Below are 25,580 nucleotides of genomic sequence, written 5' to 3' on the forward strand. Positions count from 1 at the left end.
AAGGATTTGCAATCAGCATATCCTTAACCATATGAAAACAGATGCTATTATGATTCTTAAAAAATAAAAACTGTCCTCTAAAGCAGGTTAGGCATACCCTACTCTTCTCCAAGACAAACCATTAAATTTGTACTATTTAATCGATAGAATACTTACAAGAGACCACCTCAAATTCTCATTTTGCCTAAAAGGAAATTCTATTCCAGAAAGCTTACATTCTTGGTCCCCAAAACCCTAGACGAGTTAAAAGTATTGCCAAACTAAAACCCAGGTTTCCTGTCTCCCAGTATTGTTTTTGCTTTTGTTTTAGGACAGATTGGGGTCTCTGAAAGATAAAGCAAATTCTAAACCAGGAGGTCCAAAATCAGTTGCCAGTTCATTTTGCATGTCCTCAAATACTGGATTTTAACAATTCATCATTATTCACTTTCCCAAACAGCTTGATAAAGCAAAACTTCGACTGAGAACCTTCATTTCAACATTTAACAAAAAGGAAGGCAAGTAACCAACAAAAGGCTACCCGTCAGCAACACCACGGGGATGAGCATCCAGGGTACAAGGACTTTCAGATCAGTCCTTTATTCTGTATTACATCACAGACTGTGGATGGTAAGACTAGCTAAGAATACTCCCATCCTTTTAGGAAAGATCTCAGGCATTTTCTTTCTCATGCGAACATAAGAATAAAGTCTGAGTATACAACACATTAAATTATCCCTGTAAATTCAACTTTCATTGTATTTCTCACTTAAAAAAAAAACAAAAAAAAAAACACAACAAAAACAGGATTAGGGGTGCCCGGACAGCTCAGTTGGTTGATCGGCCAACCTCAGCCTCAGGCCATGACCTCGACTGTTGTGAGTTCGAGCCCCAGGTCGGTCTCTGTGCTGAGAGCTCAGAGCCTGGAGCCTGCTTCAGATTCTATGTCTCCCTCTCTCTCTGTCCCTCCCCTGCTCTCTCTCGCTCTCCCTCAAAAATATACAAACATTTAAAAAAAAAAAAAAAAAGGATTAATAACCCTTTACAGAGCTCATCTCCAAAATTATCTAACTTCCTCTATCCTTCTATTTTTTTTTTTTATCAGTAAGTTAGCCAAGTATACTGGTCTGCTTCAGTTAAAACTCCCAAGTTTCAAAGCTTTTTTGAAAGCTTTTTTTTGGCAAAATAGTTCCTTAATTCAAGCAAGGGGAATTAGTTATATATTTATCAATACTTTCCCCAGAGGAAAAGAAAGAGAAAGTTTCTTCTATGTATGCTGGTTACACAGACCAGAAAAAAAAAAAAAAAAAATTCCTGGATTTAAGCTTTTCACTAGTCTCTAAATTCTAAACAACTCTAGAACAAGCAGTTGTCTGTATTTATACTTGTCATGATCGAATCAGAAGTGCTCGCATAAAAACACTCTGTTCTCAGTACCATCAAATGCCAAAAACATGTTATTAGAAATGCTAGCTTCTGGTCTGCCAGCTTGGGCAACTCCTCTGCCTTTTCTCTTCATCCAGTCTAGAAACACGAAGGCTCTCAATCAGGGAGTGAGGAGGGCCAGCAGTAGTTAAGGACTAAAGACCTTCTTGTCCTTGAGGGGAAAGGCAGTGAGCCAGGGCAGTCCCTGAACGCCCTAGAACACCACAGGAAGGGAAAGGGATGCCCGTGGTGGTCCGAGAAAGAACTTCCTTCCTCCTCCTGCTCATCTTCCAGAAACAATTGTGCCCAACAGAGACTCTGCTGTTCATCAGCACCTCACAGTAGGGGCCGCAGGGCCCAGTAAGGGGAAGCCCCTGCCCATCCAAACGTGCTTTTCCAATGCATATACATAAAAACTCATCACAAGTTAAGCCTCACCTATTTCTTAAACAGGATTCATTGAATTAAGTTTGACAAACACCTTCGGTCCCACTGGCTCATCACAGGAAGCTATCTTTGATTTCTTTCCTGCCCTTCCTCCCAACTTGAACTAGCCTACAATTTTATACTCGCTAAAGCACAATCCAATTAAAGACTTACATTTCACCTCTTTTATAAAAGTCAAGCTCAACAACACAAAGAGGAGAAAACTAGAAGGAAGAAAATAGAGGAAACACAGGTTTTGGAAGTCATATAGGCCTGGCTTTGGAGCCAGCTCTGCCACCAGTGACTGTGAGACCATGGACAGGCTACGTAGGTTACTCGTCCTCAGTTTCTCCATAAAGTCTTTGAGAGGACAGAGATCATCCACAAACATAATCCATAATGCACAGTGCACGGCACATAATTGGCACTTGAACGTTGGTTAAGTTTAACAGCAGAGCCATCAGCAACATCAAAACATACTCCCTTCTACAGAGTGAAATTTAAAGAAACTCTTCAGAAGAGGGGCGCCTGGGTGGCTAGGTCGGTTCAGTGCTGACTTCGGCTCAGGTTATGATCTCAAGGGTTGGTGAATTTGAGCCCCGCATCGGGCTCTGTGCTGACAGCTCGGAGCCTGGAGCCTGCTTGGGATCCTGTGTCTCCCCCTCTCTCTGCCCCTCCCCTGCTCGCACTCTGCCTCTCTCTGTCTCTCAAAAATTAAGTAAACATTGAAAAAAATAAAAAAATTTAAAAAAAGAAACTCTTCAGAATATAAACTACAGCATAAAAACAAGGAATATAATGGGAATAAGGCATGGGGATTAAAGAGTACACTTAGGGGGCCCCTGGGTGGCTCAGGTGGTTAAGTGTCCAACTCTTGATTTCAGCTCAGGTCATGATCTCACACTTGTGAGATCGAGCCCTGTGTTGGGCTCCGTGCCGTGTGGAGCCAACTTGAGATTCTCTCTCTCCCTCTCTCTCTCCCTTTCTCTCTCCCTCTCTCTCTCCCTTTCTCTCTTCCGCTCACTTGTGCACATGCGCGCTCTCACTCTCTTTCTCAAAATAAACATTTCAAAAAAAAGAAGAGTACATTTAGCATGAAGAAAAAAAATAAAATGATTTTTAAAAAATACCCTTAGAATTCAGCACATTGTGAACCTTTTAGGACAGAAAGATCTCCAGATACTTTTTTTTTTTCTTTACTGATTTTTTTTTTAGAAAGTTTTCCAAGTTTTAAATTGTTTAAAGTGAAAGAAAAGACCATCTCTGGTTAGAGTATCTCTGTGAACATGCCCAAACAAAATGGAGCTGAAATTTCTGTATATAAAAAGCAAAGTGAAAATGTTTATTTTCCAGGTCCGATTCAAGAAGCTGTGATGTCTCACAGAGCACTGAATGCTAAGAAACTTGAGTATTTTTGATATTAGTTCTACTATTATCTATTATCTTAATGTCTATTCCCTCTGAGAAAAACAACAAGAAGGAATAATGAAAATCGTCGCTACAGTTGTGGAAAGCCTAGACTGCCCATCTCTCTCCTTCGTTCACCTGCAGGATGCCACTTTTTGTTCATTAAAGCTTAAGCCAGGTATTGTCTCTTTTCTAAAGCCTTTCCTGCCTCCACTCACTTCCCTTCACCATGCCACCACCCCCTCTCCATCCATAAGGGACCGCGCTTCCTGAGGGTAGGAACTGTGTCTTACTCACTACTGTATTCGGAGGGCTTTGGTTGTAGCATAAATGAGCGAGTGAGTTCTGAGGAAACAATTGTTTTAGAACCCTCTGACCCAATAATCCCATTCCTGGGAAATTTATCTGGACATGGCGAGTAAAAGTCAGATCAACTAGCAAGAAAGCCCCAGGCCAGAAGAAAAACAGTTCTGTTTTCAGGATGATGGCACCAGAAAAGTCTAAAAGAAATCCATGATGCATTGAACCTACGCTAGGATTATAGTAGGATGCAACACTGCACACGTGCAATGCGGGTAACTGTCACCACAGTCCATCTGTCCCTCAAGTGTACCTCACATTGTAGGAAATATAGTTGAGTACTTCAAAATCATTAACCACGTGGGCTAATGTGCAGGGCCTGGGAATCTATAACAGCTCAAAGAAATACATAAATAAAAACTGAATCCCAGGGACACAGTCTGAAGAGTCAATTCCCTTGGGTGACAGCTTTAGACAGCTGCCTTTAAAATGCCCTGATGAGGAATCCCCCGGCAACGTATTCCACACTCCTGCTTAGCCATTCTGGCTAGGTTGCATCTGAACCTCTCTCTCCATCTCTTCTCCTTCCCAAACTTCTCAGTTTGGGACCACTACCCCTCAAATTACCAGAGCTAACCTAACGTAGCTCCCACGTCTCAAACCCGCCTTCAGTGTGTACTCTTATCTAGGCTTATTGGCCGAGCCAGAAGCCAGTTCTGACATCTGTGGAGCTGAATTATAATGAATGAAGGGAAGCCCAGCCACTGCACCTTAATGCTTGCTGTAAGAGTTTGACCCCAGGACCATCCGGAGAAAGGGCCCCAAGGGCCAGAAGAGACCAAACTTTAAAGAGATGGCAATACTTCCGTGCGCATTTTCTTTGATACTCACTTGGGAGGGCATAAGACTTCTTCGAGAAATTCTTCAATCTTATTTACATCCGTTTTGACTTCATTGTTGAAAGTTATAAATGGTGGGTGGGTCCCAGGAGCCAAGTTCTGCAGGTCAGCAGGCTTCCTGTTGGGCAAAACAGTGGTCAAAACTGGATCATTTTCTACTCTGGGAAGGCAACAATACTTTAAATACTCAGAGTGGTTCTAAATGTTAAAGTATGTAAAAATGAGTAAGAAATAGTACTTTTTCCACTAAGTACAACACCTGCACTGCTCTTCTAATAAGACACGAACCTTCACAAAGCACAAAATTCATGGTGAGAAAATCAGAAATCTTTGATTTTTAACCAAAAGACAAGTCCCCCATTCTCATTCCAAATTTAACGGAAGTGCTTATTAGAAACAGTGGCAGAGGGGCGCCTGGGTGGTTCAGTCGGTGAAGCGTCCGACTTCGGCTCAGGTCATGATCTCACAGTCTGTGAGTTCGAGCCCCAAGTCTGGCTCTGTTCTGACAGCTTTAGAGCCTAGAGCCTGCTTTGGATTCTGTGTCTCCCTCTCTCCCTGCTCCTCCCGCACTCGTGCTCTCTCTCTCTCTCTCTCCTTCAAAAATAAATAACATTTCAAAAAAATTTCAAAAAAAGAAAGAAACGGTGGTAGAACTGAGAGAAAACGGTCTCTCGTCTCAACTCTGGCACCCACTCGTTGTGTAGACATGGCGTAAACCGTAACTTTTCTAGGTCTTCCTTTTCTTTTTGTAAAACACGGAACAAGAGCAGCTGATTCACACAGCCTTTTCCAACTGCAAGATTCCAATTCAGTGCTACCAATTTTCCACTTTCCTAGAAGTCTACTCTCAGCGAGGAAAGAGATCACCAGTCAAAATGACTTCAGTACGTAAGAGATAGCATAACCAAAAGTAAGATGCAACACAGACAGAAAGGGCAAAACAGGATAGTGAACAGGAAAGGCTTAAAATACGTATTAGATGAGAATTTTGTCCAAATTCATTAAAAAGCCATCAACAAGTCAAACAGGTAGGAGTCAAAAGAAATTGATACACAATAGATAAAGTAAGTGGACACGTGGAAAAATGTAAAAACAAAACAAAAAACCAATTACCAAAGAAATTCAAGAGGAAACTGTGACGACATTTCCTTCCTATTAATTAGGGAAAACTGAAAATACACAGAACACTGATAAAGACGGCAAAATTGGATACTTACAGCTACTAATACCACAGAACACTGGTACCACCCTATTAAAAATCACAGTGGCTCGCCTGAACCCATCAGCGAATCCTAGAATCAATAATATGACCCAATACAGTGTGATCCTAATGATAAAAGACGGAGCGTACATCACCATCTATGAGGTATCCTTACAAAAAAGTTGACCCTGAATCTAGAATCAAGTCTCTTAAGGCAGCTGTCTCTTAAAATGCAGTCTAGGGGACCCTTTCAACCAGGTGGTCCATAAAGTCAAAACCATTCTCATAATACTAACACGTCACTTACTTTCTTCACCCTCATTCTTTCATGCCTACAGAGTTATCCATACACTACCTGGTGTGTGATGTCACAAGGTAACGTATACAGAAACAGATATGAGAATTTGTCTTCTGTTAAGGCAGACGTTAGAGATGTACAAAAATGGAAAGCAATGCCACTCTTCTTTTGTTTTGGAAAATACATTTTTTAAGACATATTTGTTCTAACTAGTAAATGTTTTTTGAATTTCTCAGCTTTAATTTCCAATACAGTAAAGTTGACAGATACAACCCACACAATTGAAAGCTCTTTGAGGTCCTCAAATAATTTAAGTGTATAAAGGACTTCTGAGACCAAAAAGTTCATTTGCAGGAAACATGAGGAGTTGCTGAACAAAGTTAAATGATACCACAAAGAAGCCATCAGCCAAATACAGAATTTGGGACGTTCTGCAGTTCAATGGAATGGATTTCCACCAGTCAATGGCATGAGGGAAAAAAGTCACAAATGGGGGCTGGAAAGGACTGTTGCAGATTAAGAAAAATTTAAGAGACATAACAACCAAATGTAATGAGTAGAATTTGTTTAGATCCTGATTTGAAGAAAGCAGTCAAAGAAAAAAGATACTATGGAGACAACCAGGGAGATCGGATCATATGCTGGGGACTAGACGTGATAATGGCACTGTGGCTGGGTAAGAAAATGTCCCTACTGTTTGGAGACATACAGTGAAGGGTGCAGGGTTGGAATGACAGTGGGATTTGCTTTGAAACTTATTAGAAAAAATAGGGACACAGCAAATGGTTAAAATCTTGATAACTGAATTGAAGTTGTGGGGAAGTTTATTCTATTCTTGTGTATGTTTGAAAAGTTTCACAATTAAAAAGATAAACCTTAAGAAACTTAAATGTTAAAAAAGCAATATATTGCTTCAAGCAACTTTTCCCCCACATACTATTATAGCCCTTCCCTATCACAAATGCACAGAATTTAAAAGGATATCTTTTGTTTTTAAAGCTCACCCCTTTTTTTTTTTTATGTTTATTTGAGAGACAGAGAGACATGGCCCAAACCCATGAACTGTGAGATCATGACCTGAGCCAAAATCAAGAGTAGAACACTCAACCAACTGAGCCACCCAGGTGCCCCTTAAAGGATGTCTTTTAATGCATCATGAAGGTGAAATACTTTGTCACTGAAAATAATGTTTAAAACAGAGTGTGCCCCAATGTCTCATCCCAGCTTATCAATTTCCCTTGGTCTTATTCATATTCCTTCTCTGTCCCTCTCCTTTTTTTTCTCCCTACACCCCCATTTAGGTTTAGAAAGCACTTCATCTCCTTATGACTACATTCCAAAAACAAAGAGACTTATTAATGTCTGCTTAGTCCAAATTTTCTAACTCCAAGCCCCCTCAACCTGAGCTCTAGAGCCCACGTCCCTTTCAAGCCAAAGAAAAAGAAGACGTATTTTCTATGACTTGTGTAAGAACCGAAGCTCTAAAAGAGGACTTTTAAAAGTCAAAATCTGATTTGATGTGCAATTCTGATTCCTTTCCTGAGCATACTTTGGTCTGAAAAGGTAAAGCTGAGCACAAAATGACTGGAATCACGAAAGCTGAGCAGTCTTCCGGCTGCACACATATTTAAACAGTGGTGGACCCTGTGAGACTCCCGAACTCATGTAAGTATCCAGGTCGGAGCAGGTCCTTTTCCAGGTGTCATTTCTTTGGTTTGTTCAGTTATCCCTTTTCACGCCTCACCCTGACCATTTGTTCATCTGTGGTCACCAACGGGCCCGGCAGGTCCACGGCCGTGTCACCTTTGGTCTTCAAGCCCCCTCACGTTCCAGCTCACAGCTCACGACTGTTCCCAGCTACCCTCCATTTCCTGCTCAACTCGGGAAGACCCTGTACATTACCAACGGTCCAGAAACCCTAACAGTTCAGGGTTTAAACAATTTATTTTCAAATCTTAACATTTTAGAGTTAAAAAAAAGACTTGTTTTGTTCCCACGTTATAAAACCTATCCATCCGCATTTTTATGACTAGCAGTCGATTAATGCCTAAATGTAAGGTAATAACAACATACGTCTGTGTGTTTCACAAATAATTTTTTCATGAACAGGGTAGAGTTAGACAAAGGGGAAGAAAGGGGCTGATGCTTTAAAACAACATGGAGGGAGGGCAGCAAAATAAGTAACAGCTATTACTTCTATAATAAATTGTAACAGCTTTTAGCTCTCCAAACAAATTTATTAGAGGAGGGATAAAGTTGGCATGGCAGAGAAGAAAGGGCCAAAGACTGAATCAGAAGGATGTGGTTAAAGTCTCAAACTGAATAGTTCTGCCATCCACCCACCAGCTATGTGACTAAGGAAATCACGGTCTCTGGATTTCCTCCTCTGCACTGCGGACATAAGCCCTGCTCTGCCCGTGAAGATCAAATCAAATAAGGCCTATGAAAGTGAACTAAACCAAAGTACGCAAAGGAAATCCATGACGGCTTTCAGTAGCACACTAACACAGCATGCTGCAGGAGATGAGACAGGCGGTTTTTAAACTCTACTTGAGTCTGATGGTTCAGAACCGGTTATGTAGCATTAGCTGACTGGTAATAAGAAATCTGATTAATAGAGGCTTATAAGTAAAGTGAAACCAGGCACGCGATTACCAATTTTCTGTTCATATTAGGGACTAGTGGGTAGTCGTTTTGTTTCTGCCAAAAGCCTATCTAGATTTTGAAAAACCAAAGGTGACGAAACTCTTTTCCAGGATTAAGAGTTGACATGAAGGAGAACCATGTTAGGTCCTTACCCCAAGTGAAAGTAAATTTGAGAAGAAACTTGAATGCCTCTCAACGGAATAGTGGACTTCAAATAAATGTTCAAGTTGCAAACACTGAGGTGACTTAGAAGCTTTATCAGGTCATCAACCAAGCAGAATCTCCCCTGGCACTCCAAGGCCTCAGGTGTTGTTTGATCCACAAGGTTCACCTTACAGATGCTTCACAGAAACTTAACATTTCAGAAGCGCAGCGTGACAGACATGAAACTGAAACACAGGCAACGGCTCAACATTTCAGGCCATCCTTGGCTTATTTCATAAAAGCCCTTTAATAAATCCTCAATGATTCATTCAAGCCCATTCAAATGTTTTCCTTAAGTGACATCTAGAAAAAGCAAAGTGCATACAATTCGTGCTTTGAGATAAGAGCACAAATACTCTTCAATGTTTGAGGTGTCTTTTCTTTTTTTTTTTTTAATGTTACTTATCTGAGTAGTCTTTTTTTTCTTTGTCATAGTAGATGAACAAACATATTCTATTCTCTCCCGTTTTGCTTCTAGATGAAGAAAAGGAAAAATAAAGAGAAACAAACGAATACAAGAGACAGAGGAGGAACCTCATAGGACCTAATACTTTAAGCAACTTAAGTGGCTTAACTTCAATTGAAAGTTAATTCAGTACACTTGCAACAATTGGAGAACACCGGGCAGGTGACTCAGGTCCAGCTGCTTCTTAGAAGATGAGCACAGTATAGTCCTAGGACACTGGAGCCGGTTCTTAAAGGTGACCTATCTGTAACTAGCTGACTCCACTAAATGGAGAAAACAAAAATACTAAGTATACAGACCTTATATTCTTAATTGAGATCCTTTTGAAGGTACTGATTTTCAAGACATAAAATTCATCCATACAAATCAAGAGAATATTGAACACTGTATGGCAAGTATGGGGGAAAAAAGTTAACACCAAAAATCCTTGGTTTCAGAACACTGTACTCCTATTGATTATTCTTCTCTAGGTTTGCTATAGTCTAATACTAACGTCACCAACTGAATGAATGAGTCATGGATTCACCAAAACATACACGCCAAGGTCCCAGTTACTAAGCATTTCCCTATGTGTCCCAATTCAACCAGTTAAAGGATTTTCTTTTGATTAAATGTGGTATGCTGCTAAACCTTCGTCTACTTTAGTGTCAGTCTGTGGAGCAATCATGTTAAAACAAAACAGCACCCACGAACTGGTTTCAAACCCAACTTCAATAATTCTTAAGAGAGTTCATCAACACAGTTTATAGAATTGACGCTAAGTTTAGAAGAACATCCACCATTAATCCATTTTTCTAATTCAGCTCTTAACCACCTCAACAGGATTTACCATCTTTGAAGTCATTTTGAAAAAGAACATAAAGACGTGGCAGTGAAGCTCTCTCTCTCTCTGTATGACTGTCTATGGCTGTCTGTCTCTCTCTCTCCGTGTTTCTGACCCTTCCCCCCCCTCAAAACACTACACATGGGGTGTATATATGATTCATAATGCATTCATGAGACACACATCTTGATTTGTCGTGGTAACAAGGGCTTCGTGTCGCTCAAGTCAACTTTACAAAGGGAAAGAATGGAGTCTGTACCTTCCTGACTGGCCAGTAGCAGGCAATGGATGATTTCTCTAAAAGGCTGGCCTGTTCATTCCATTTAGTCTCTCTGCATGTGTCATTCACACTGCTGTCACCACCTGGAAACCAAACTGACCTCTCAACTTGCTGAGGACAGTTTTCAGAAGGGTAGAATCACAGAGACATGATAACAAAAGCAAACTACCTGAAGAATCTAGAAATCAGATTTTGTTCTGAGTCTATAAATGCCTCTCAAGAATACGCAGAACTATCAGTTTTATAGCTCCGTGGTAACTTGTTAAATGATTACAAAATCGTTAAAGTTTAAACTGTCATAATAATCTTCCAAAACTTTATGCTACTATTATGCCAACTTACAAGTGAGTCTTACACAGTCCCTTACGAATGGTGTATCAGCATGTGAAGCAGAAGGAAATCATTTATGACAATGCAAATGATAGGCAAGTTTCAGAGTTTACAGTGGAAATGGGAAAATGGAAACATGTATTTCCCAGACTTTTTTTTAATAAATTTTTTTAAATGTTTATTTTTGAGAGACAGAGACAGAGCATGAGCAGGGGAGGGGCAGAGAGAGACGGAGACAGAATCTGAAGCAGGCTCCAGGCCCTGAGCTGTCAGCACAGAGCCTGATGCAGGGCTTGAGCTCACAAACCGTGAGATCATGACCTGAGCCAAAGTCGGATGCTTAACCGACTGAACCACCCAGGCGCCCCATATCTCCCATGATTTTTAAAAGCAGTCTTCTCCAATTTATTTATTTTCTCAGAGAACATCACAGAGGAGGGATTTTATTCACTGGTAATATACCACCACTTTGACAACAAAAAGCTAATTTCTAGGGCGCCTGGGTGGCTCAGTTGGTTAAGCGTCTAACTCCTGATTTGGGCTCAGGTCATGATCTCACGGTTCATGAGTTTGAGCCCCACATCTGACTCCGCTGCTTGGGATTCTCTCCCCCACCCACTTCCCTGTGTGCTCCTCCCGCACGTGCATCTTCTCTCAAAATAAATAAGTAAACTTAAAAAAAGGTTCATTTCTTAACGTTATCATTTCTCCTCTCATTCCCCAAAACTAGAAAAGCTTACCTAACAAATATGTGACAAAATATGGCCACACTTAGATATATCCAAGTCAGGGTCTCAGCATGTGAACAGGGGTGTGTGTGTGTGTGTGTGTGTGTGTGTGTGTGTGTGTGTGTGAGAGAGAGAGAGAGAGAGAGAGAGAGAGAGAGAGAGAGAGACAGAGAGAGACAGAGACAGAGATAGAGAGACAGGGGATGGGGAGTCTACTGTTGTCATTCTTCCTTCTTTCTCCTCCTCTTGCCTGCCTCTCAGGCTTATCTGTGCTCCAAAGATGCTAATCGTTGATTTAAAATTTTTATAATTAAGTATAATGAAGGTAGCAGAAGTCTTCAAAGATTTTCATCACTGCCACAAACCTGTCCAGCCAGTATGATATAAGACAATGAATTCTATTCAACAGAAGTGTCTGAAAATGGTTTGATGAGTAGTAAAAAGTACCCTGAACAGTGTTGAGTACACAGTAGACACTGGGGAAATCTTATTTTTTCCTTCCTTTTTCCTGAATTTAGAAACAAGGTAACTGACCTCCAGAGAAGACGAGGCATCTTGCCCGAGGTCCCACGGAAATAAGTGACAGGGCTCGCTCTACACGGAACCAGGTCTCTATCCCTAATCCATTGCTCCCCATTTGATGACATGTGATAACACCTTTAAATATGCTCCCAATTTTAATATTTTCGTTTCTATTCATCTGAAGATCTTGCTTAAATGGTGGCTGATGTAAAGCCCAAATTCCTTCTGAAGCCTGAGCACTTTTTTTTTTTTTTAATCTCCAATTCTGCAATACAATTGCAGCATGAACAGAAAATGAGGTTTAGGAATGACTCCCACTAAAGCATTAAGGCAGCACTGGCAGGCAAGCCGAGGGGGATTGTTCTAAGCCTCACAGGGGCTCATGAATACCACCAGCACAGTCATTAACATCAATTGAGATTCAAAGAGAACGTGTCATACACTGCCAGAACGAGAAACTGGCTTGTTCTTATGGATGAAATGTCATGGAACAATAATTTTTTCAGAGCACAGAGTGGGCCCCGAAATAGCTCTCAGTTGAGTCCCACTGCTCTCCACTGGTTTGTTGGGCGGTCGGCAGTCTTCACCAAGGAATTATAGACAATTACCGGGAAAAGCAGGAAAATCAGCACCGTAGGCATTTTCTCCCCCGCAGCTTTTTAGAAACAGTCCTGTCGAAAGTTTTTAAAGTTAAGAACATACTGTGAGAGGTACGTTTTTTTTTTGTTTTTTTTTTTTTTACTACAGGATGCTTGATTCCTCTGTGACAACTTCATTTCACAACGATGTTTTGAGCCAGCGTTCACTCTCTTTAAATCTGACTCAAGACTTTAAGTGTCTTAACTCACTGAAAAGGTCTGGAAGGATAAAGACCAAACCTAGATGCGACGGTATCTGTGAAGCGGAAGCTGCTGACCAGGGGCTGGAGGTGGCACGGATTCGTTACCAGGTACTCCTTATATATACATGTGTAATTGCCCTTGAGAAGGTTTTGGATGTACTGTAGACCCAAGATTTCTGAAGGAAACTATGAAATACAGGCTCCAGTGTCAAGTGCTGTTGGTTTCACACAAAGCCTAGGAAAGAAACAGACATCTTCTCTGGGGGGTAATACTCACTAATGAGGGAGCCTTGAATCCCTCAATCCTACTTGCCACGTGTCACTTTTCACACGCAGCGTATATCACTCTGAGACACATACACATCCTCAAATATCAATCCACGTACAGAAATAATGCCGTCAAGAGTTTGTACAGGAAGAGTGAAAGAGCCATTATGAGCTCACTTCCTTTCCTGAACCAGACTCCCTTCGTTTATGGCACTGTTGCTGGTCTGTGCCACAATCACGCACTGTGTTGAGCTGCTCAAAGAAGGCTTTTTCGAAGCACGGCCGCCAACTCACTTGCTCCAAGCCAAAAATGGAATAGGAGAAATCCGTGTATTTTAAGACACAGTAAGGGTGTGTGCCTGGTAGCATGGTCTATTTTTAGAAGTTACACTGGGAAACTTGCTTTTTGAATGCATGTGGGGGGGGGGGGGAACAGTCATAGAAGGAGAACTACTTGAATTATTTCATTCTTCCAACAGCTCTGTCCAATATGAGGTGGCACACCTTTGAAACAGACTACAGTTTTAACTCTTACCGTCCCCAAAGGCTTACCTTACCTCTGCCTTCATATACATAATTAACGGGTTCCTGGACAACTTCCTGGATTATTTTCAGTAAATAAATTTTAAGACTCCAAAATCTCAAATAAGGGCACTAGCAGTAAGTAAAGAATAAAGTTTAAGCTACCGACAGAAATGCAGGGAATGCTAGCCTGGAACTGGAAATGGGATGATAAAAGTCTCGCTTTGTGACGCCCAGAGGGATAACATGCATGACTTCTGCCACCCATGTTTTTTCCTGGACGCTGTTCATGACTGATAATGCTTAAAAAAATGAGCAACAAGCCATGTTGTTGCATGTGTGCAAGAGGCATACATTTCCACTGCCCAATCCTAGATTTCCTTTTGTTATAACTGTTCTTAACCCTTGATTTAAATCTCTTCTTTTTGGGGCGCCTGGGGGGCTCAGTCGGTTAAGCGTCAACTTCAGCTCAGGTCATGATCTCGCAGTCTGTGGGTTCGAGTCCCGCGTTGGGCTCTGTGCTGACAGCCCAGAGCCTGGAGCCTGCTTCAGATTCTGCATCTCCCTCTCTCTGTGCCCCTCCCCCACTTGTGCGCTCGCTCGCTCTCGCTCTCTCTCTCTCTCTCTAAGTAAACATTAAAAAAAAATTCTTTTTAATAAATAAACCAATCTCTTCTTTTCCCCTAAGTATGAATGTTCTTCACGTCGAGCCTATTTGCTGAGGAAGAACAGAGGGGCTCCTGAACACAAGGAGCCTATTACCTATCAGGGCCCTTCCCAGTCCTCTCCACTTGGGCCTGTGGAGGCAGAGTTAGAAACAACTCTTCACCGAGCAAGAATAATCACAGGGCCATGGATAATGGCTCTTATTTCACAATTATATTTAACCAAATATGGTTAAAATCATATTACAGACAGTTCCCTGTAAAGGAGAATAAATAAAATAGCCCACAGTCGTATTCGTCCTCCTAAAATCCCACTCTTGTCTTGAAGGATCCAGATAATATACACCATGAGTTTAGCACCTTTTAAATGAAGAAGCTGTCTGCTTAGAAAGTTCTTCATAGTTCCACGTTTACACTGGGAAGTCAAAGATCCTGGTGCTGGTCTTGAAGTTAAGAGTAAGGATACAGTAATTTCCTAAAAAGACTGAGTGGCCAGTAAATGCAATTTACTGATATTGTGAGTTATCCATAATACTTCACAAGTTAAATTTGTCCACAAATCAGCTGAACTTTAATAAATGTATTTCCTTTAAAGAGCATATACATACATAGGGAGGGGAGAGGCTCAAACTGAAAACACTATACACTCAAGTTAATTTCCAACCACAACAAAATCTTACCTTTTCAGGTCCACGGTTGTGACACTAAATACAACTCCTTTGAGCCACAGAATCATGAAGAGCCTCTGGGAAAAGGGGCAGTTTCCTATGCTCTCACCATCACTCCCAGCCTAGGAAACAGAAATCAACACCGAAAACCAGGGTCAGAGGGGTGACATTCAAAACAAAAGACTTTCTTCTGACTTATAATCAGGGGTCCAAGAAGACAGCAAAAGTTGCATTACAGAAGGAGTGGAAACTCAGGTTTCTGTTATTTTGCTCTTTCATTTGCCTCCTCTCTTCTTAAAGATGGCCAGTCTACTATAGCACCGTCCTAGAAAATTTTCTGCAAGGGTAGAAATGATCTGTATCACCACTGTTCGACACAGCAGTCGTTTGTGACATATGGCTAAAATGACTGCTTAAAATGTAGCTAGTTTGAGGCTTTTCATTTGCTTTTAATTAACTGTATGAAACGTAAGTCATTTCCTGTTCTATGAGACAGTATTCTTTACAAGGCAACATAAAGAGGGAAATTCACAGGTGTGTCTATTTCCAAAAAGTTAAAATCATCACCAACCCCTCCTCATTTAAAAAACACTCATTATAAAAATCCCATATCCTGTTTTACACATTCAGGAGCAAGAGAATAACAAGATATCTTTATAATAAGCTATTTGTAATCCTACTTAATGTGAATGGAGCAGCTGATGACTAGGACTTCCCCAAGCTCAATGATGAGGTAGAATTTTCCTAAAAATCAGTGGGACAAATCTTTAATTCCATCACATGTGCCCCCAAGTTTACAAAGCAGGGACAGGGGAAGCAGGAAACAGGAGGGGGGAAAGAAAGCATACTGGAAGAGAACATTCTAACACTTGCTAGGGAGAAACACAGTCCTCTTCACCACAAAGGGTGGAAAAAGCCAGAAATAACTTTCGACAACTCATTCAAAGATGAATGATTCAAGTACTATTTATTATCCTAAAGTAACTCTCAAAATATTCAGAAGCCATTTCAGTAAAATGCTACATTAGTAAAGTATTCCTAAACTAATGGGGAAATAGGGTGGAGTAAAAAAAAATAATAAAGTCGTTAACCGATTAAACACAACACAACTAACAAAACACACGGGTATAAAAGGAGGATCCCAGAACCCTTCCCTCATCAGCATGGGAGAGTTACAACTAAGCTTGGTTAAAAAATAATAATAATAATAAAAATCAGGGGCGCCTGGGTGGCTCGGTCGGTTAAGCATCCGACTTCGGCTCAGGTCATGATCTCGCGGTCCATGAGTTCGAGCCCCGCGTCGGGCTCTGTGCTGACCGCTCAGAGCCTGGAGCCTGTTTCAGATTCTGTGTCTCCCTCTCTCTGACCCTCCCCCATTCATGCTCTGTCTCTCTCTGTCTCAAACATAAATAAACGTTAAAATTTAAAAAAAAATAATAATAATAATAAAAATCATTCTTTATCAGAAACAAAACATATACAGAATTATAACCAGACTGACTCATGTTAATTTCTAGTACTGCAACTTGCACAAATCTTGACTTCCTGCAGAAGGTCTAGTTCTTAAACTTTAAGGTGATTAAGAATAACCTAAATAAGGGGCACCTCGGTGGCTCAGTTAAGCATCCAACTCTTGATTTCAGGTCAGGTCACGATCCCAGGGTCGTGGGATTGCACCCCCGTGTCAGGCTCCACACTGAACCTACTTAAGATTCTCTCTTGGGGCTCCTGGGTGGCTCAGATGGTTAAGTGTCCGACTTGGGCTCAGGTTATCATCTCACAGTTTGTGAGCTGGAGCCCGGCATCAGGCTCTCTCCTGATGCTGCAGAGCCTGCTTGGCATTCTCTCTCTTCCTCTCTCTCTGCCCCTCCCCCACTTGTACCTTCTCTCACTCTCAAAATAAATTTAAAAAAAATTTTTTTTCTCTCTCTCCTCTGCCTCTCTCCCCTGCTCTCACACTCTCTCTAAAATGAAATTTAAAACAATAATAATAACCTAAATAAGACAGTTTGGATAGAAGATTTCTGGGCCTTATACCCAGAGATTGTGGATTGTGATTAAGAAGAATGCTTGGGTGGAGCCCAGGAATCCTCATTTTGTTACAGGCACCCAAGGAGATCACACAGCAAAGCACCTGCTAGTCACACTGAGAAACACTGGTGTGGGAAGGGTCAGGGTGATATTCCTTGGACAAAGCAGAGTCAGTTCATAAAACTAAGTCATCCAATGATACAATGTAACAAAATGGTACACAAAGCTGCTTTTTTGAGGATGCTGGCTATCCCCACACACAGAGAACACTGATAACATAAAAGTGAGTTTATCACAGATAATAAAAAGTTAAGGTATTCTCTTTCTGTATATGTTGAGGATTAATATTTTTACACAAGGCTGTGGCTTTAGATACTCAAATTTTATTATCATTCTTGTTTGGTTTTGTCTTCCCCTCCTGGTTTTTTTTTTTTTTTAATTTTTTTTTTTCAACGTTTATTTATTTTTGGGACAGAGAGAGACAGCATGAACGGGGGAGGGGCAGAGAGAGAGGGAGACACAGAATCGGAAACGGGCTCCAGGCTCCGAGCCATCAGCCCAGAGCCCGACGCGGGGCTCGAACTCACGGACCGCGAGATCGTGACCTGGCCGAAGTCGGACGCTTAACCGACTGCGCCACCCAGGCGCCCCTTCCCCTCCTGGTTTTAACATGCTTTTAGTAACTACAAGAGGGGCGCCTGGCTGGCTCAGTCAGTTAAGCATCCTACTCTTGGTTTCCACTGAGGTCATGAACTTGCAGCTTGCGAATTTGAGCTCTGCATCGGGCTCTGTGCTGACAGTGCAGAGCCTGCTTGGAATTCTCTCTCTCCTCTCTCTCTGCCACTCCCTTGCTCGCTCTCTCTCTCAAAATAAATAAACTTAAATATATAACTACAAGAAAAAGTATACCAAACTTCAGACTTCCTAAAAAAGCAGTATAGTTTGGTAGCCAAAGAACAAGTCTGACTCACTTTGTCCTATTCCATTTGTTTAATCTATGAAATGAACTATAATTTCCCAAAAAGTCTGCCATAGGAGTGTAAAATAATTAAATTGGTAGAGAAGTTGTAATAAAGATGTTACATAGAGCCACTTGGAAAGATATTCAACCAAAGGCAAGCTGGATGTAAACAGCGATTGGCTACAGATCAGAAACACCGCACCATAACCCCTATGACAGTCCACAGAGCATATGCGACAGTAGAGACAGAAGCACCCTGGGACGGGGACGCTGCGTGAAGACCCAGTCAGGACACGAATGCCCCTCTGCCTTCGTGCACCTACTTCCCTCTCGGGCATGTCTAACGCTTGTTACGCATCCCGCGCTCCTTATACGATTCTTCTATACAAACACAAATAAAAGTATGTGTGCTCTTTAAAGCAGATCTGAAAAACTGCTTTTCATTAACTAAGGCCAAAACTCAGGACAATTCAAATGAGAAATATTGCCAACTACAAGTTTTTCTGAACTTTTAACAGCATAAGATTGGGAGCTACTAAAAGGATGTTTTCATCAAGTATACATACAGTGAAACTGGAAAAACTTGGATTTCTAGAAGTCACAAATCAAAGACTTCCTCCTTTAATCCGTGTTGTAATAAAATTCCATTTAAACATTTCAATAAAATTCATTCAAGTTAAAGGATCAAAATTACACTCTTCAATATGAACTACGTTGAACATAACCTATTGGTACAATGGACTGAGGAGGACATTGTGGTATAGTGGAATGCATTATATGCTGGAGATCAAGATACCTTTATTCCATACCCAGTTCTTTATTATAATAATAAAAATTAACACATAGGTATATCTAACAATAGCATCTAAGAAAGTGTGTTTAAAAAAAAAAACTTTGCTTTTTACTGCTTCTAACAGTATATTCATGATGTTAAAGATAAATAAAAATTGAAACACTACAGAAAGTCAGTTCCTCTACCTTTGAAACATTCACTAGTTTGTTCCTTATTCTTCTGAATTTTTATTTTCTATGAACATACTACTTTTCTTTTTCCAATATGTGATTGCTGGGGCGCCTGGGATTCAGTCGGTTAAGTGTCTGACTTTGGCTCAGGTCATGATCTCACGGTCTATGAGTTCGAGCCCCGTGTCAGGCTCTGCTGAGGGCTCGGAGCCTGGAGCCTGCTTCGGATTCTGTGTCTCCCTCCGTCTCTGCCTCCCCCCCACCCCACTTGTGCTCTGTGTCTCTCTCTGTCTCTGCCTCCCCCCCCCCCCCGCTTGTGCTCTGTCTCTGTCTCTCTCTCTCTCAAAAATAAATAAACGTTAAAAATTTTTTTAAAAATATGTGATCGCACCCTACATAACTTTTTTATAATCTGCATTTTTATTCCCAATGTAATGTAATCAACCCTGTGAAGGCTGTCATGCCCTCGCCAGGATGGTGGCCAAGAGGGTCAAGGGGGGCGCCAGGGCTTCCAACCCTGCCAGGAAGAGGAAGCCCTACTCCCCCCTGCTCGGGTGCACGTCAGAGGAGGCCCAGTACAGAGCAGTCAGACATTCACCATCAACCAGAGGTAATGAGGCCACCCCACTGGGGTATCAGGGGAGGCCACTGTAGACATTCAGTCTCTGACAGTAACCAGGCAGTGTTGTTGCCCTTCTCCCCTCCCAGCCCCCTCCACAGCAGTGTCACAGAAGTCTTATCTGAGTGTTAGGGAAGTTTAAACAAGAGCCAGAGTCTCCTAACATAATATGAAAAGGTACCGGTTTCAAGCAAGAATCGCTTGTCATACAAAGAACTGTATCAAACTGAATGAAAAAAGGCAACCAACAACGCGGACATCAGGATGACGGAGATGTTAAAATTTGCTGACAAACATTTTAAAGCAGCCGTAATAAAAGTGCTTCAAGGAGCAATGAAGACCAGCCTGAAACAAGTGAAAACACAGACTCAGCCAAGAAGTAGAAGGTGTAAAGAAGAACGAGATGGAAATTTCGCAACCAAAAAAGAAAAGAAGAAAAGAGCTCAAAGGATGAGCTTAAACTGCCAAGTGGAAGGCACAGAGGACAGAATCACTGGACAGAAAGGCTGAACAGAAATCACTCCCTCTGAACAGAGAAAACGTAAACTGAAAATGTGCTACTTCCTATATGTTTCCATATTTTGATGCCATCCATCAAACAGTTATGTTTGAAGGCTTCGTTTATGCTATTAATCCAACAGCTTCATTTCTATAAATTTATTCTGTAGAAACATGTATACAGATGCCCAGAGACAGAGGAGCAATGAAGCACTGTTTTTAACAGCCACCCACCGGAGACCACCCAATGCAGATCGATAAAGGACTTGTTAAGTTATAGGCCACCACCAGAGGGGATGTCTGGGCTAACCGCTTGGCCTTTGCTGCTATGGGTAGGGGCAAGGTCACAGCTTTTTTTTTTTTTTTTTTTTTTTTTTTTAAGAGAGAGAGAGAGAGAGAGAGACAGACAGACAGACAGAAAGACAGCGAGCGGGGAAGGGCAGAGAGAGGGAGACACAGAATCCAAAGCAGGCTCCAGGCTCCAAGCTGTCAGCGCAGAGCCCGACGCAGGGCTCGAACAGACCGTGAGATCAGGACCCGAGCCGAAGTCGGATGCTTAACGGACTGAGTCACCCAGGCACCCCTAAAAACTTTCCGTCTTAAGCTTAGGCTGCCCATTCCTGGTTCTTTGGCCAGGGAGAGCAGGCTTCTGTTAGAAAGGTTTTTGTCTGCACCTGTTGGTGTTTCTAGGCTGCCGGCTCCTATAGCTCCGGGTCTGGGATATATCGAGACAGAAAACAAAAAATAAAAAACAAAAAACAAACAGACAAAAACCAATTTATCTACTCTATCTTTCCAGAAGCAGAAGTCTCTCAGAAGTATTAAAATTAGAAGGCAAAATTAAAAATGTAGAAAATGTGGTATATCCATACAATGGAGTATTATTCAACAAGAAGAAGCAATAAGGTACTGATACACACTCTAAATTGGATGAACTTTGAAAAATTATGCTAACTGAAAGGAGCCAGGCACCAAAAACCATGTAGCGTATAATTCCATGTATATGAAATGTAAAAAACAGGCAAATGTAGAGAGACAGGAAGTAGATTAGTGGTTACCTACCTAGGGTTTCTGTGGAGCAGGAAGGAAGGAAAGTTTGGATAAAAAGGGATGTTTTTCTTGAGTCTAAAATTAGACTGGGGTGATGGCTGCACAACACTGTGAATATGCTAAAAATCACTGAATTGTATACTTTAGATGGATGCACTATATGCTATATGAATCATTATCTCAAAAAAGCGGTTTTAAATATACAGGCACAAAGGGCACCTGGGCAGCTCAGTTAAGTGTCAGACTTTGGCTCAGGTCGTGATCTCACAGTTCATGAGTTCAAACCCTACATCAGGCTCTACCTGCTTCCGATCCCGTCCCCCACCCCCCCCATCCTTCCCTCGCTCATGCTCTCTCAAAAATAAACGTTAAAAAAAATTTAAATACATACACAGGCACAAATTACAAATATAAATATATACATCCCAGATAAATGTTAACTTGGAATATATAGTTCTAATATTATGATCTCTTATTAAAAAACAAACATGTCCATGTTTTCTCAAAAATCAGAAAACCCAAATAAGGCAAAAACTTGAATAATCCCACTGACACAGAAATGACCACCAATTTTCCAGGTAAAGGCTGGGTCTAAACATTCATTTCAAATGTTCTTACAAAAGGAGCAGTTCTGGGGCGCCTGGGTGGCTTGGTCGGTTAAGCGTCCGACTTCGGCTCAGGTCATGATCTCACGTCTGTGAGTTCGAGCCCCGCGTTGGGCTCTGTGCTGACAGCTCAGAGCCTGGAGCCTGTTTCAGATTCTGTGTCTCCCTCTCTCTCTGCCCCTCCCCCGTTCATGCTCTGTCTCTCTCTGTCTCAAAAATAAATAAAACGTTAAAAAAAAAAAAAAAAAGGAGCAGTTCTGCTTAACTTGCTATCTGGGGCTCCTCTTACACACTCACTATTGCTCACCCTTCTCCCTCCAGGCCTCTGTTGTAATTCCTGAATTGCCTAATACCAGTATTTAATCAGAAACTTCCATATTAACTCCTACATTGCTAAATAGGGGTCAGTGGTAGATGCCATAAATATTTTAATGTTTTACTAATTCAAGGTTAAGGAATGGCTCACTTAGAAAACCTAGTTTAATCAGTTGTTAGAATAGTCATTTTAAAACACCCAAGAAGGCAAGTTTGAACTCCATTCCTCCTTTGTGACCAAGGGACTGGGGGGGGGAAGGGGGGGGCCGCAGGGGGTGACTAGGGTAAGAAAGACAAACTAGGAACTTAAGGTAAACCTGTGCTCCTGACCATTAAATTATTTTCCTTGACATACTTTCTACGGAATGTATATAACAATATGCTGCTAAAAGAGTAAACTTAAAAACCTTAAGGCTTCATTTACCTTTACTGTGGATTCTACCTAAATTTGCTATCTGAATACACTAAATGGCTTGCTTTGATTTAGATTAACTTAAAAGTCTCAAAACAACATGATAAATGGGCAAAGTCACCTGGTTTCTATTATTCATTTCTTCAGAGATTTTCCTAAACACATGCTAGAACCAAGGTTTAGAGTCCTGAGGTTTAACAAGCCTTCACTCGTCTATAGGGTCTGCAGAGCATGTCAGAAACAGGGTTCAGAATCAGACATCTGGGGCGCCTGGGGGGCTCAGTAGGTTAAGCGTCCGACTGAGGCTCAGGTCACGATCTCATGGTTCACAGGTTCGAGCCCCACGTCTGGCTTTGTGCTGACAGCTGGGAGGATGGAGCCTGCTTCCCATTCTGTGTCTCCCTCTCTCTCTGCCCCTCTCCCACTCACACTCTGTGTCTCTCTCTCTCTCTTCAAAAATAAACATTAAAAAAATTTTTTAATAAATTAAAAGAAAGAATCAGACATCTGGATTTTGAATCCTGACTTCACTACTTATTAGATGTGTAATCTTTAGTAAGTTACTTAACATCTGTGAAACTGGACTTCCTATGCCATGTTATTAGGGGGTCAAGTCTGTTAGGGTACACACAGTTCTTGGCACATGGTGAGAGTTTAGTAAATGTTACTTGACTTTATTTTTTTTTTTTTTTTTTTTTTTTTAAATTTTTTTTTCAACGCTTTTTATTTATTTTTGGGACAGAGAGAGACAGAGCATGAACGGGGGAGGGGCAGAGAGAGAGGGAGACACAGAATCGGAAACAGGCTCCAGGCTCCGAGCCATCAGCCCAGAGCCTGACGCGGGGCTCGAACTCACGGACCGCGAGATCGTGACCTGGCTGAAGTCGGACGTTTAACCGACTGCGCCACCCAGGCACCCCAATAAATGTTACTTGACTTTAAAGACACTTCATGCACAGAACTCAAGCCCTAACAACAGGTTTTTAAGTTGGAGCACTTAGTCATTAGAATCTCCAGTCACTTTATTCTTCCAGAAAATGAGAGAGGGAAAAGAATCACAGAACTAAGTCTACAAATAAAGCCAAAGGATATGGAGTGGGACAATTCCTGTATCCCAAGCTCTGGTGATGTAAATAGAGCAGCCAATGGCAGGGCCTGGGAAAGACCTCAGTTGCTACCATTTTCTTGTTCAGTATCACCAACTCCTGAAGTCCACCATGCAATTTAGAGAAGAACTGATTCGTGTGAAATTACATGAGGATACCCAACTACCAGGGTTAGATGAAACTCCAGGCTAGGCTGTCTGAGTTCACATAAAACATTTACCTTACTGAAAATGAACTCTCTACTCTCCCAAAACAAGCTCTTTACATGTATTAAACCTAGTTGATCCTTGCATTCTCTAATTCAGCAGAGGACGGTGGTTAATTAAGAGCCAGACTCACACAAAGCCACCACTTCCTGTGTGACTTTGAAAAAGTGACTCAACCTCTCTGGGCCAGTCTTCCTCGGGCATAAAATGGAAACAATAACAGGACCTACCATTGGATTGTTGAGGGGAACTGAATGAGACAACACACCAAAGGGCTCAGAACAGCACAACTGCTCTAAAGCCAAGACACTGGGAGGGAGTTATTCACTGCATACCTTTTACACTCTCAAATTTTTTGATATTTGTACTATGCACATGAATCTTTTCGTCTTAAAAAAAAAAAAAAGAAGCAAGGCGGGGTGCCAGGGTGGGGGTGCCAGGGTGGCTCAGTAGGTTAAGTATCCAACTCTTGGTTTCGGCTCAGATCACGATCTCGCAGTTTCCTGAGTTCAATCCCCACACTGGGCTCTGTGCTGGCAGCACGGAGCCTGCTTAGGAGTCTTTCCCTTTCTGTGCATCCCCCACTCACGCTCTCAAAATTAATAAAGAAAGTTTAAAAAAAAAAGAGGCAAGCAAACAAAAGCCTTCCACCCCAAACATGTGAAAATGAAGTAAAACAAAAGCTACAGAATGAACGTGGAAAAGTTCTGAAGATGAATGACAGAGATGTGACAGAATGCACAGGAGCAGCATTCTCACATCTCAGGCTACGGAAAAGTCCACAAGAAGTGCGTTTAAAATGCAGATTTCCAGGCCTCACCTCCAGACATTCAGATTCAGTAGGTCTCTGGTGAGGTCCAGGAATCTGCAATTTTTAACAAGTGCGTCAAGCAATTCAAATTCTGATGCATTTGGTGGGCAGACCACATTTTGGTAAACACTGACCCAGAAGAAAAATGTGCCAAGAAATAAAGACTGGAAGGAAGTTTACTCCACAGTTAGACTTTGAATTTGAATTCCTCGTGATGCCTTTTGGACTCTGCTCTTTGTAGGCCAGCAACCTGGTCACTATTTGTTAGAGGCAGTTTGGGTACATAACAGCCGCCTCCCATATTTTAAAGGAATACTACGCTATCTGGCCTCAAACCAGGGCATATCAAGACTTAAACGAACCAAACCTAAAGCCTTTTAGAAACCTAAACACTCACATTCAAGAATATTCTTTAAAAAAAAAAAAGTTTATTTATTTATTTTGAGAGAGACAGAGACAGAGAGGGACAAAGAGAGAGGGAGACAGAGAATCCCTAGCACAGAGCTGATGCAGGGCTCAAACTCATGAAACCATGAGATCATGACCTGAGGCAAAACCAAGAGTCAGATGCTTAACCTACTGAGCCACCCAGGTGCCCCAAGAACATTCTTATTTACACAAACTAAGCAGAAGCAAAACAAGGTAACAACAATGTTTCTAAGGGTTTGTCTCACAGCCAAACAATGTCGAGGAAATAATGGTGTCAGGAGTCCTCTATAGATCAAGTCCTTTATGCTGTGGGATGGTTAGATCTGGTTTAAAAGAACTATAATTGTAATTACTATATTACATTACTAGATGATTTGACTTCTCAGGAGGAAAAAAAAAAAAGATTCTACTATAATGTTAGGGACAAGGACCAATACCTGAATTGAAAAACAGAATTGGGGGGGGGGGGGCGCCTGGGTGGCTCAATCAGTTAAGCATCCAACTTTGGCTCAGGTCGTGATCTCGCAGTCCATGAGTTCGAGCCCCGCGTCGGGCTCTGTGCTGACAGCTCAGAGCCTGGAGCCGGCTTTGGATTCTGTGTCTCCCTCTCTCTCTGCCCCTCCCCCACTCATGTGCTCGCACGCACGCGTGCACTCTCTCTCTCTCAAAAATAAATA

General features: G+C 41.6%; 1 protein-coding gene across 1 annotated transcript in view; it reads right to left on the bottom strand.

Annotated features, from left to right (window-relative positions):
- The window catches only part of CLIC4 (chloride intracellular channel 4), a 67,009-nt gene that overhangs the window by 15,194 nt on the left and 26,235 nt on the right, over positions 1 to 25,580 (bottom strand). The window contains exons 2-3 of the mRNA XM_047083273.1: positions 14,910 to 15,019; positions 4,429 to 4,554 (exon numbers count right to left, since the gene is read on the bottom strand). Of these exons, the coding sequence (XP_046939229.1) occupies positions 4,429 to 4,554; positions 14,910 to 15,019 (236 nt within the window). The remainder of the gene's footprint in view (positions 1 to 4,428; positions 4,555 to 14,909; positions 15,020 to 25,580) is intronic.

The sequence above is a fragment of the Lynx rufus genome, unplaced genomic scaffold (assembly GCF_022079265.1).
Source record: "Lynx rufus isolate CCGP_SWC_20201006 ecotype Redwood Valley unplaced genomic scaffold, mLynRuf1.p SCAF_2, whole genome shotgun sequence".
Classification (NCBI taxonomy): Eukaryota; Metazoa; Chordata; class Mammalia; order Carnivora; family Felidae; genus Lynx; species Lynx rufus.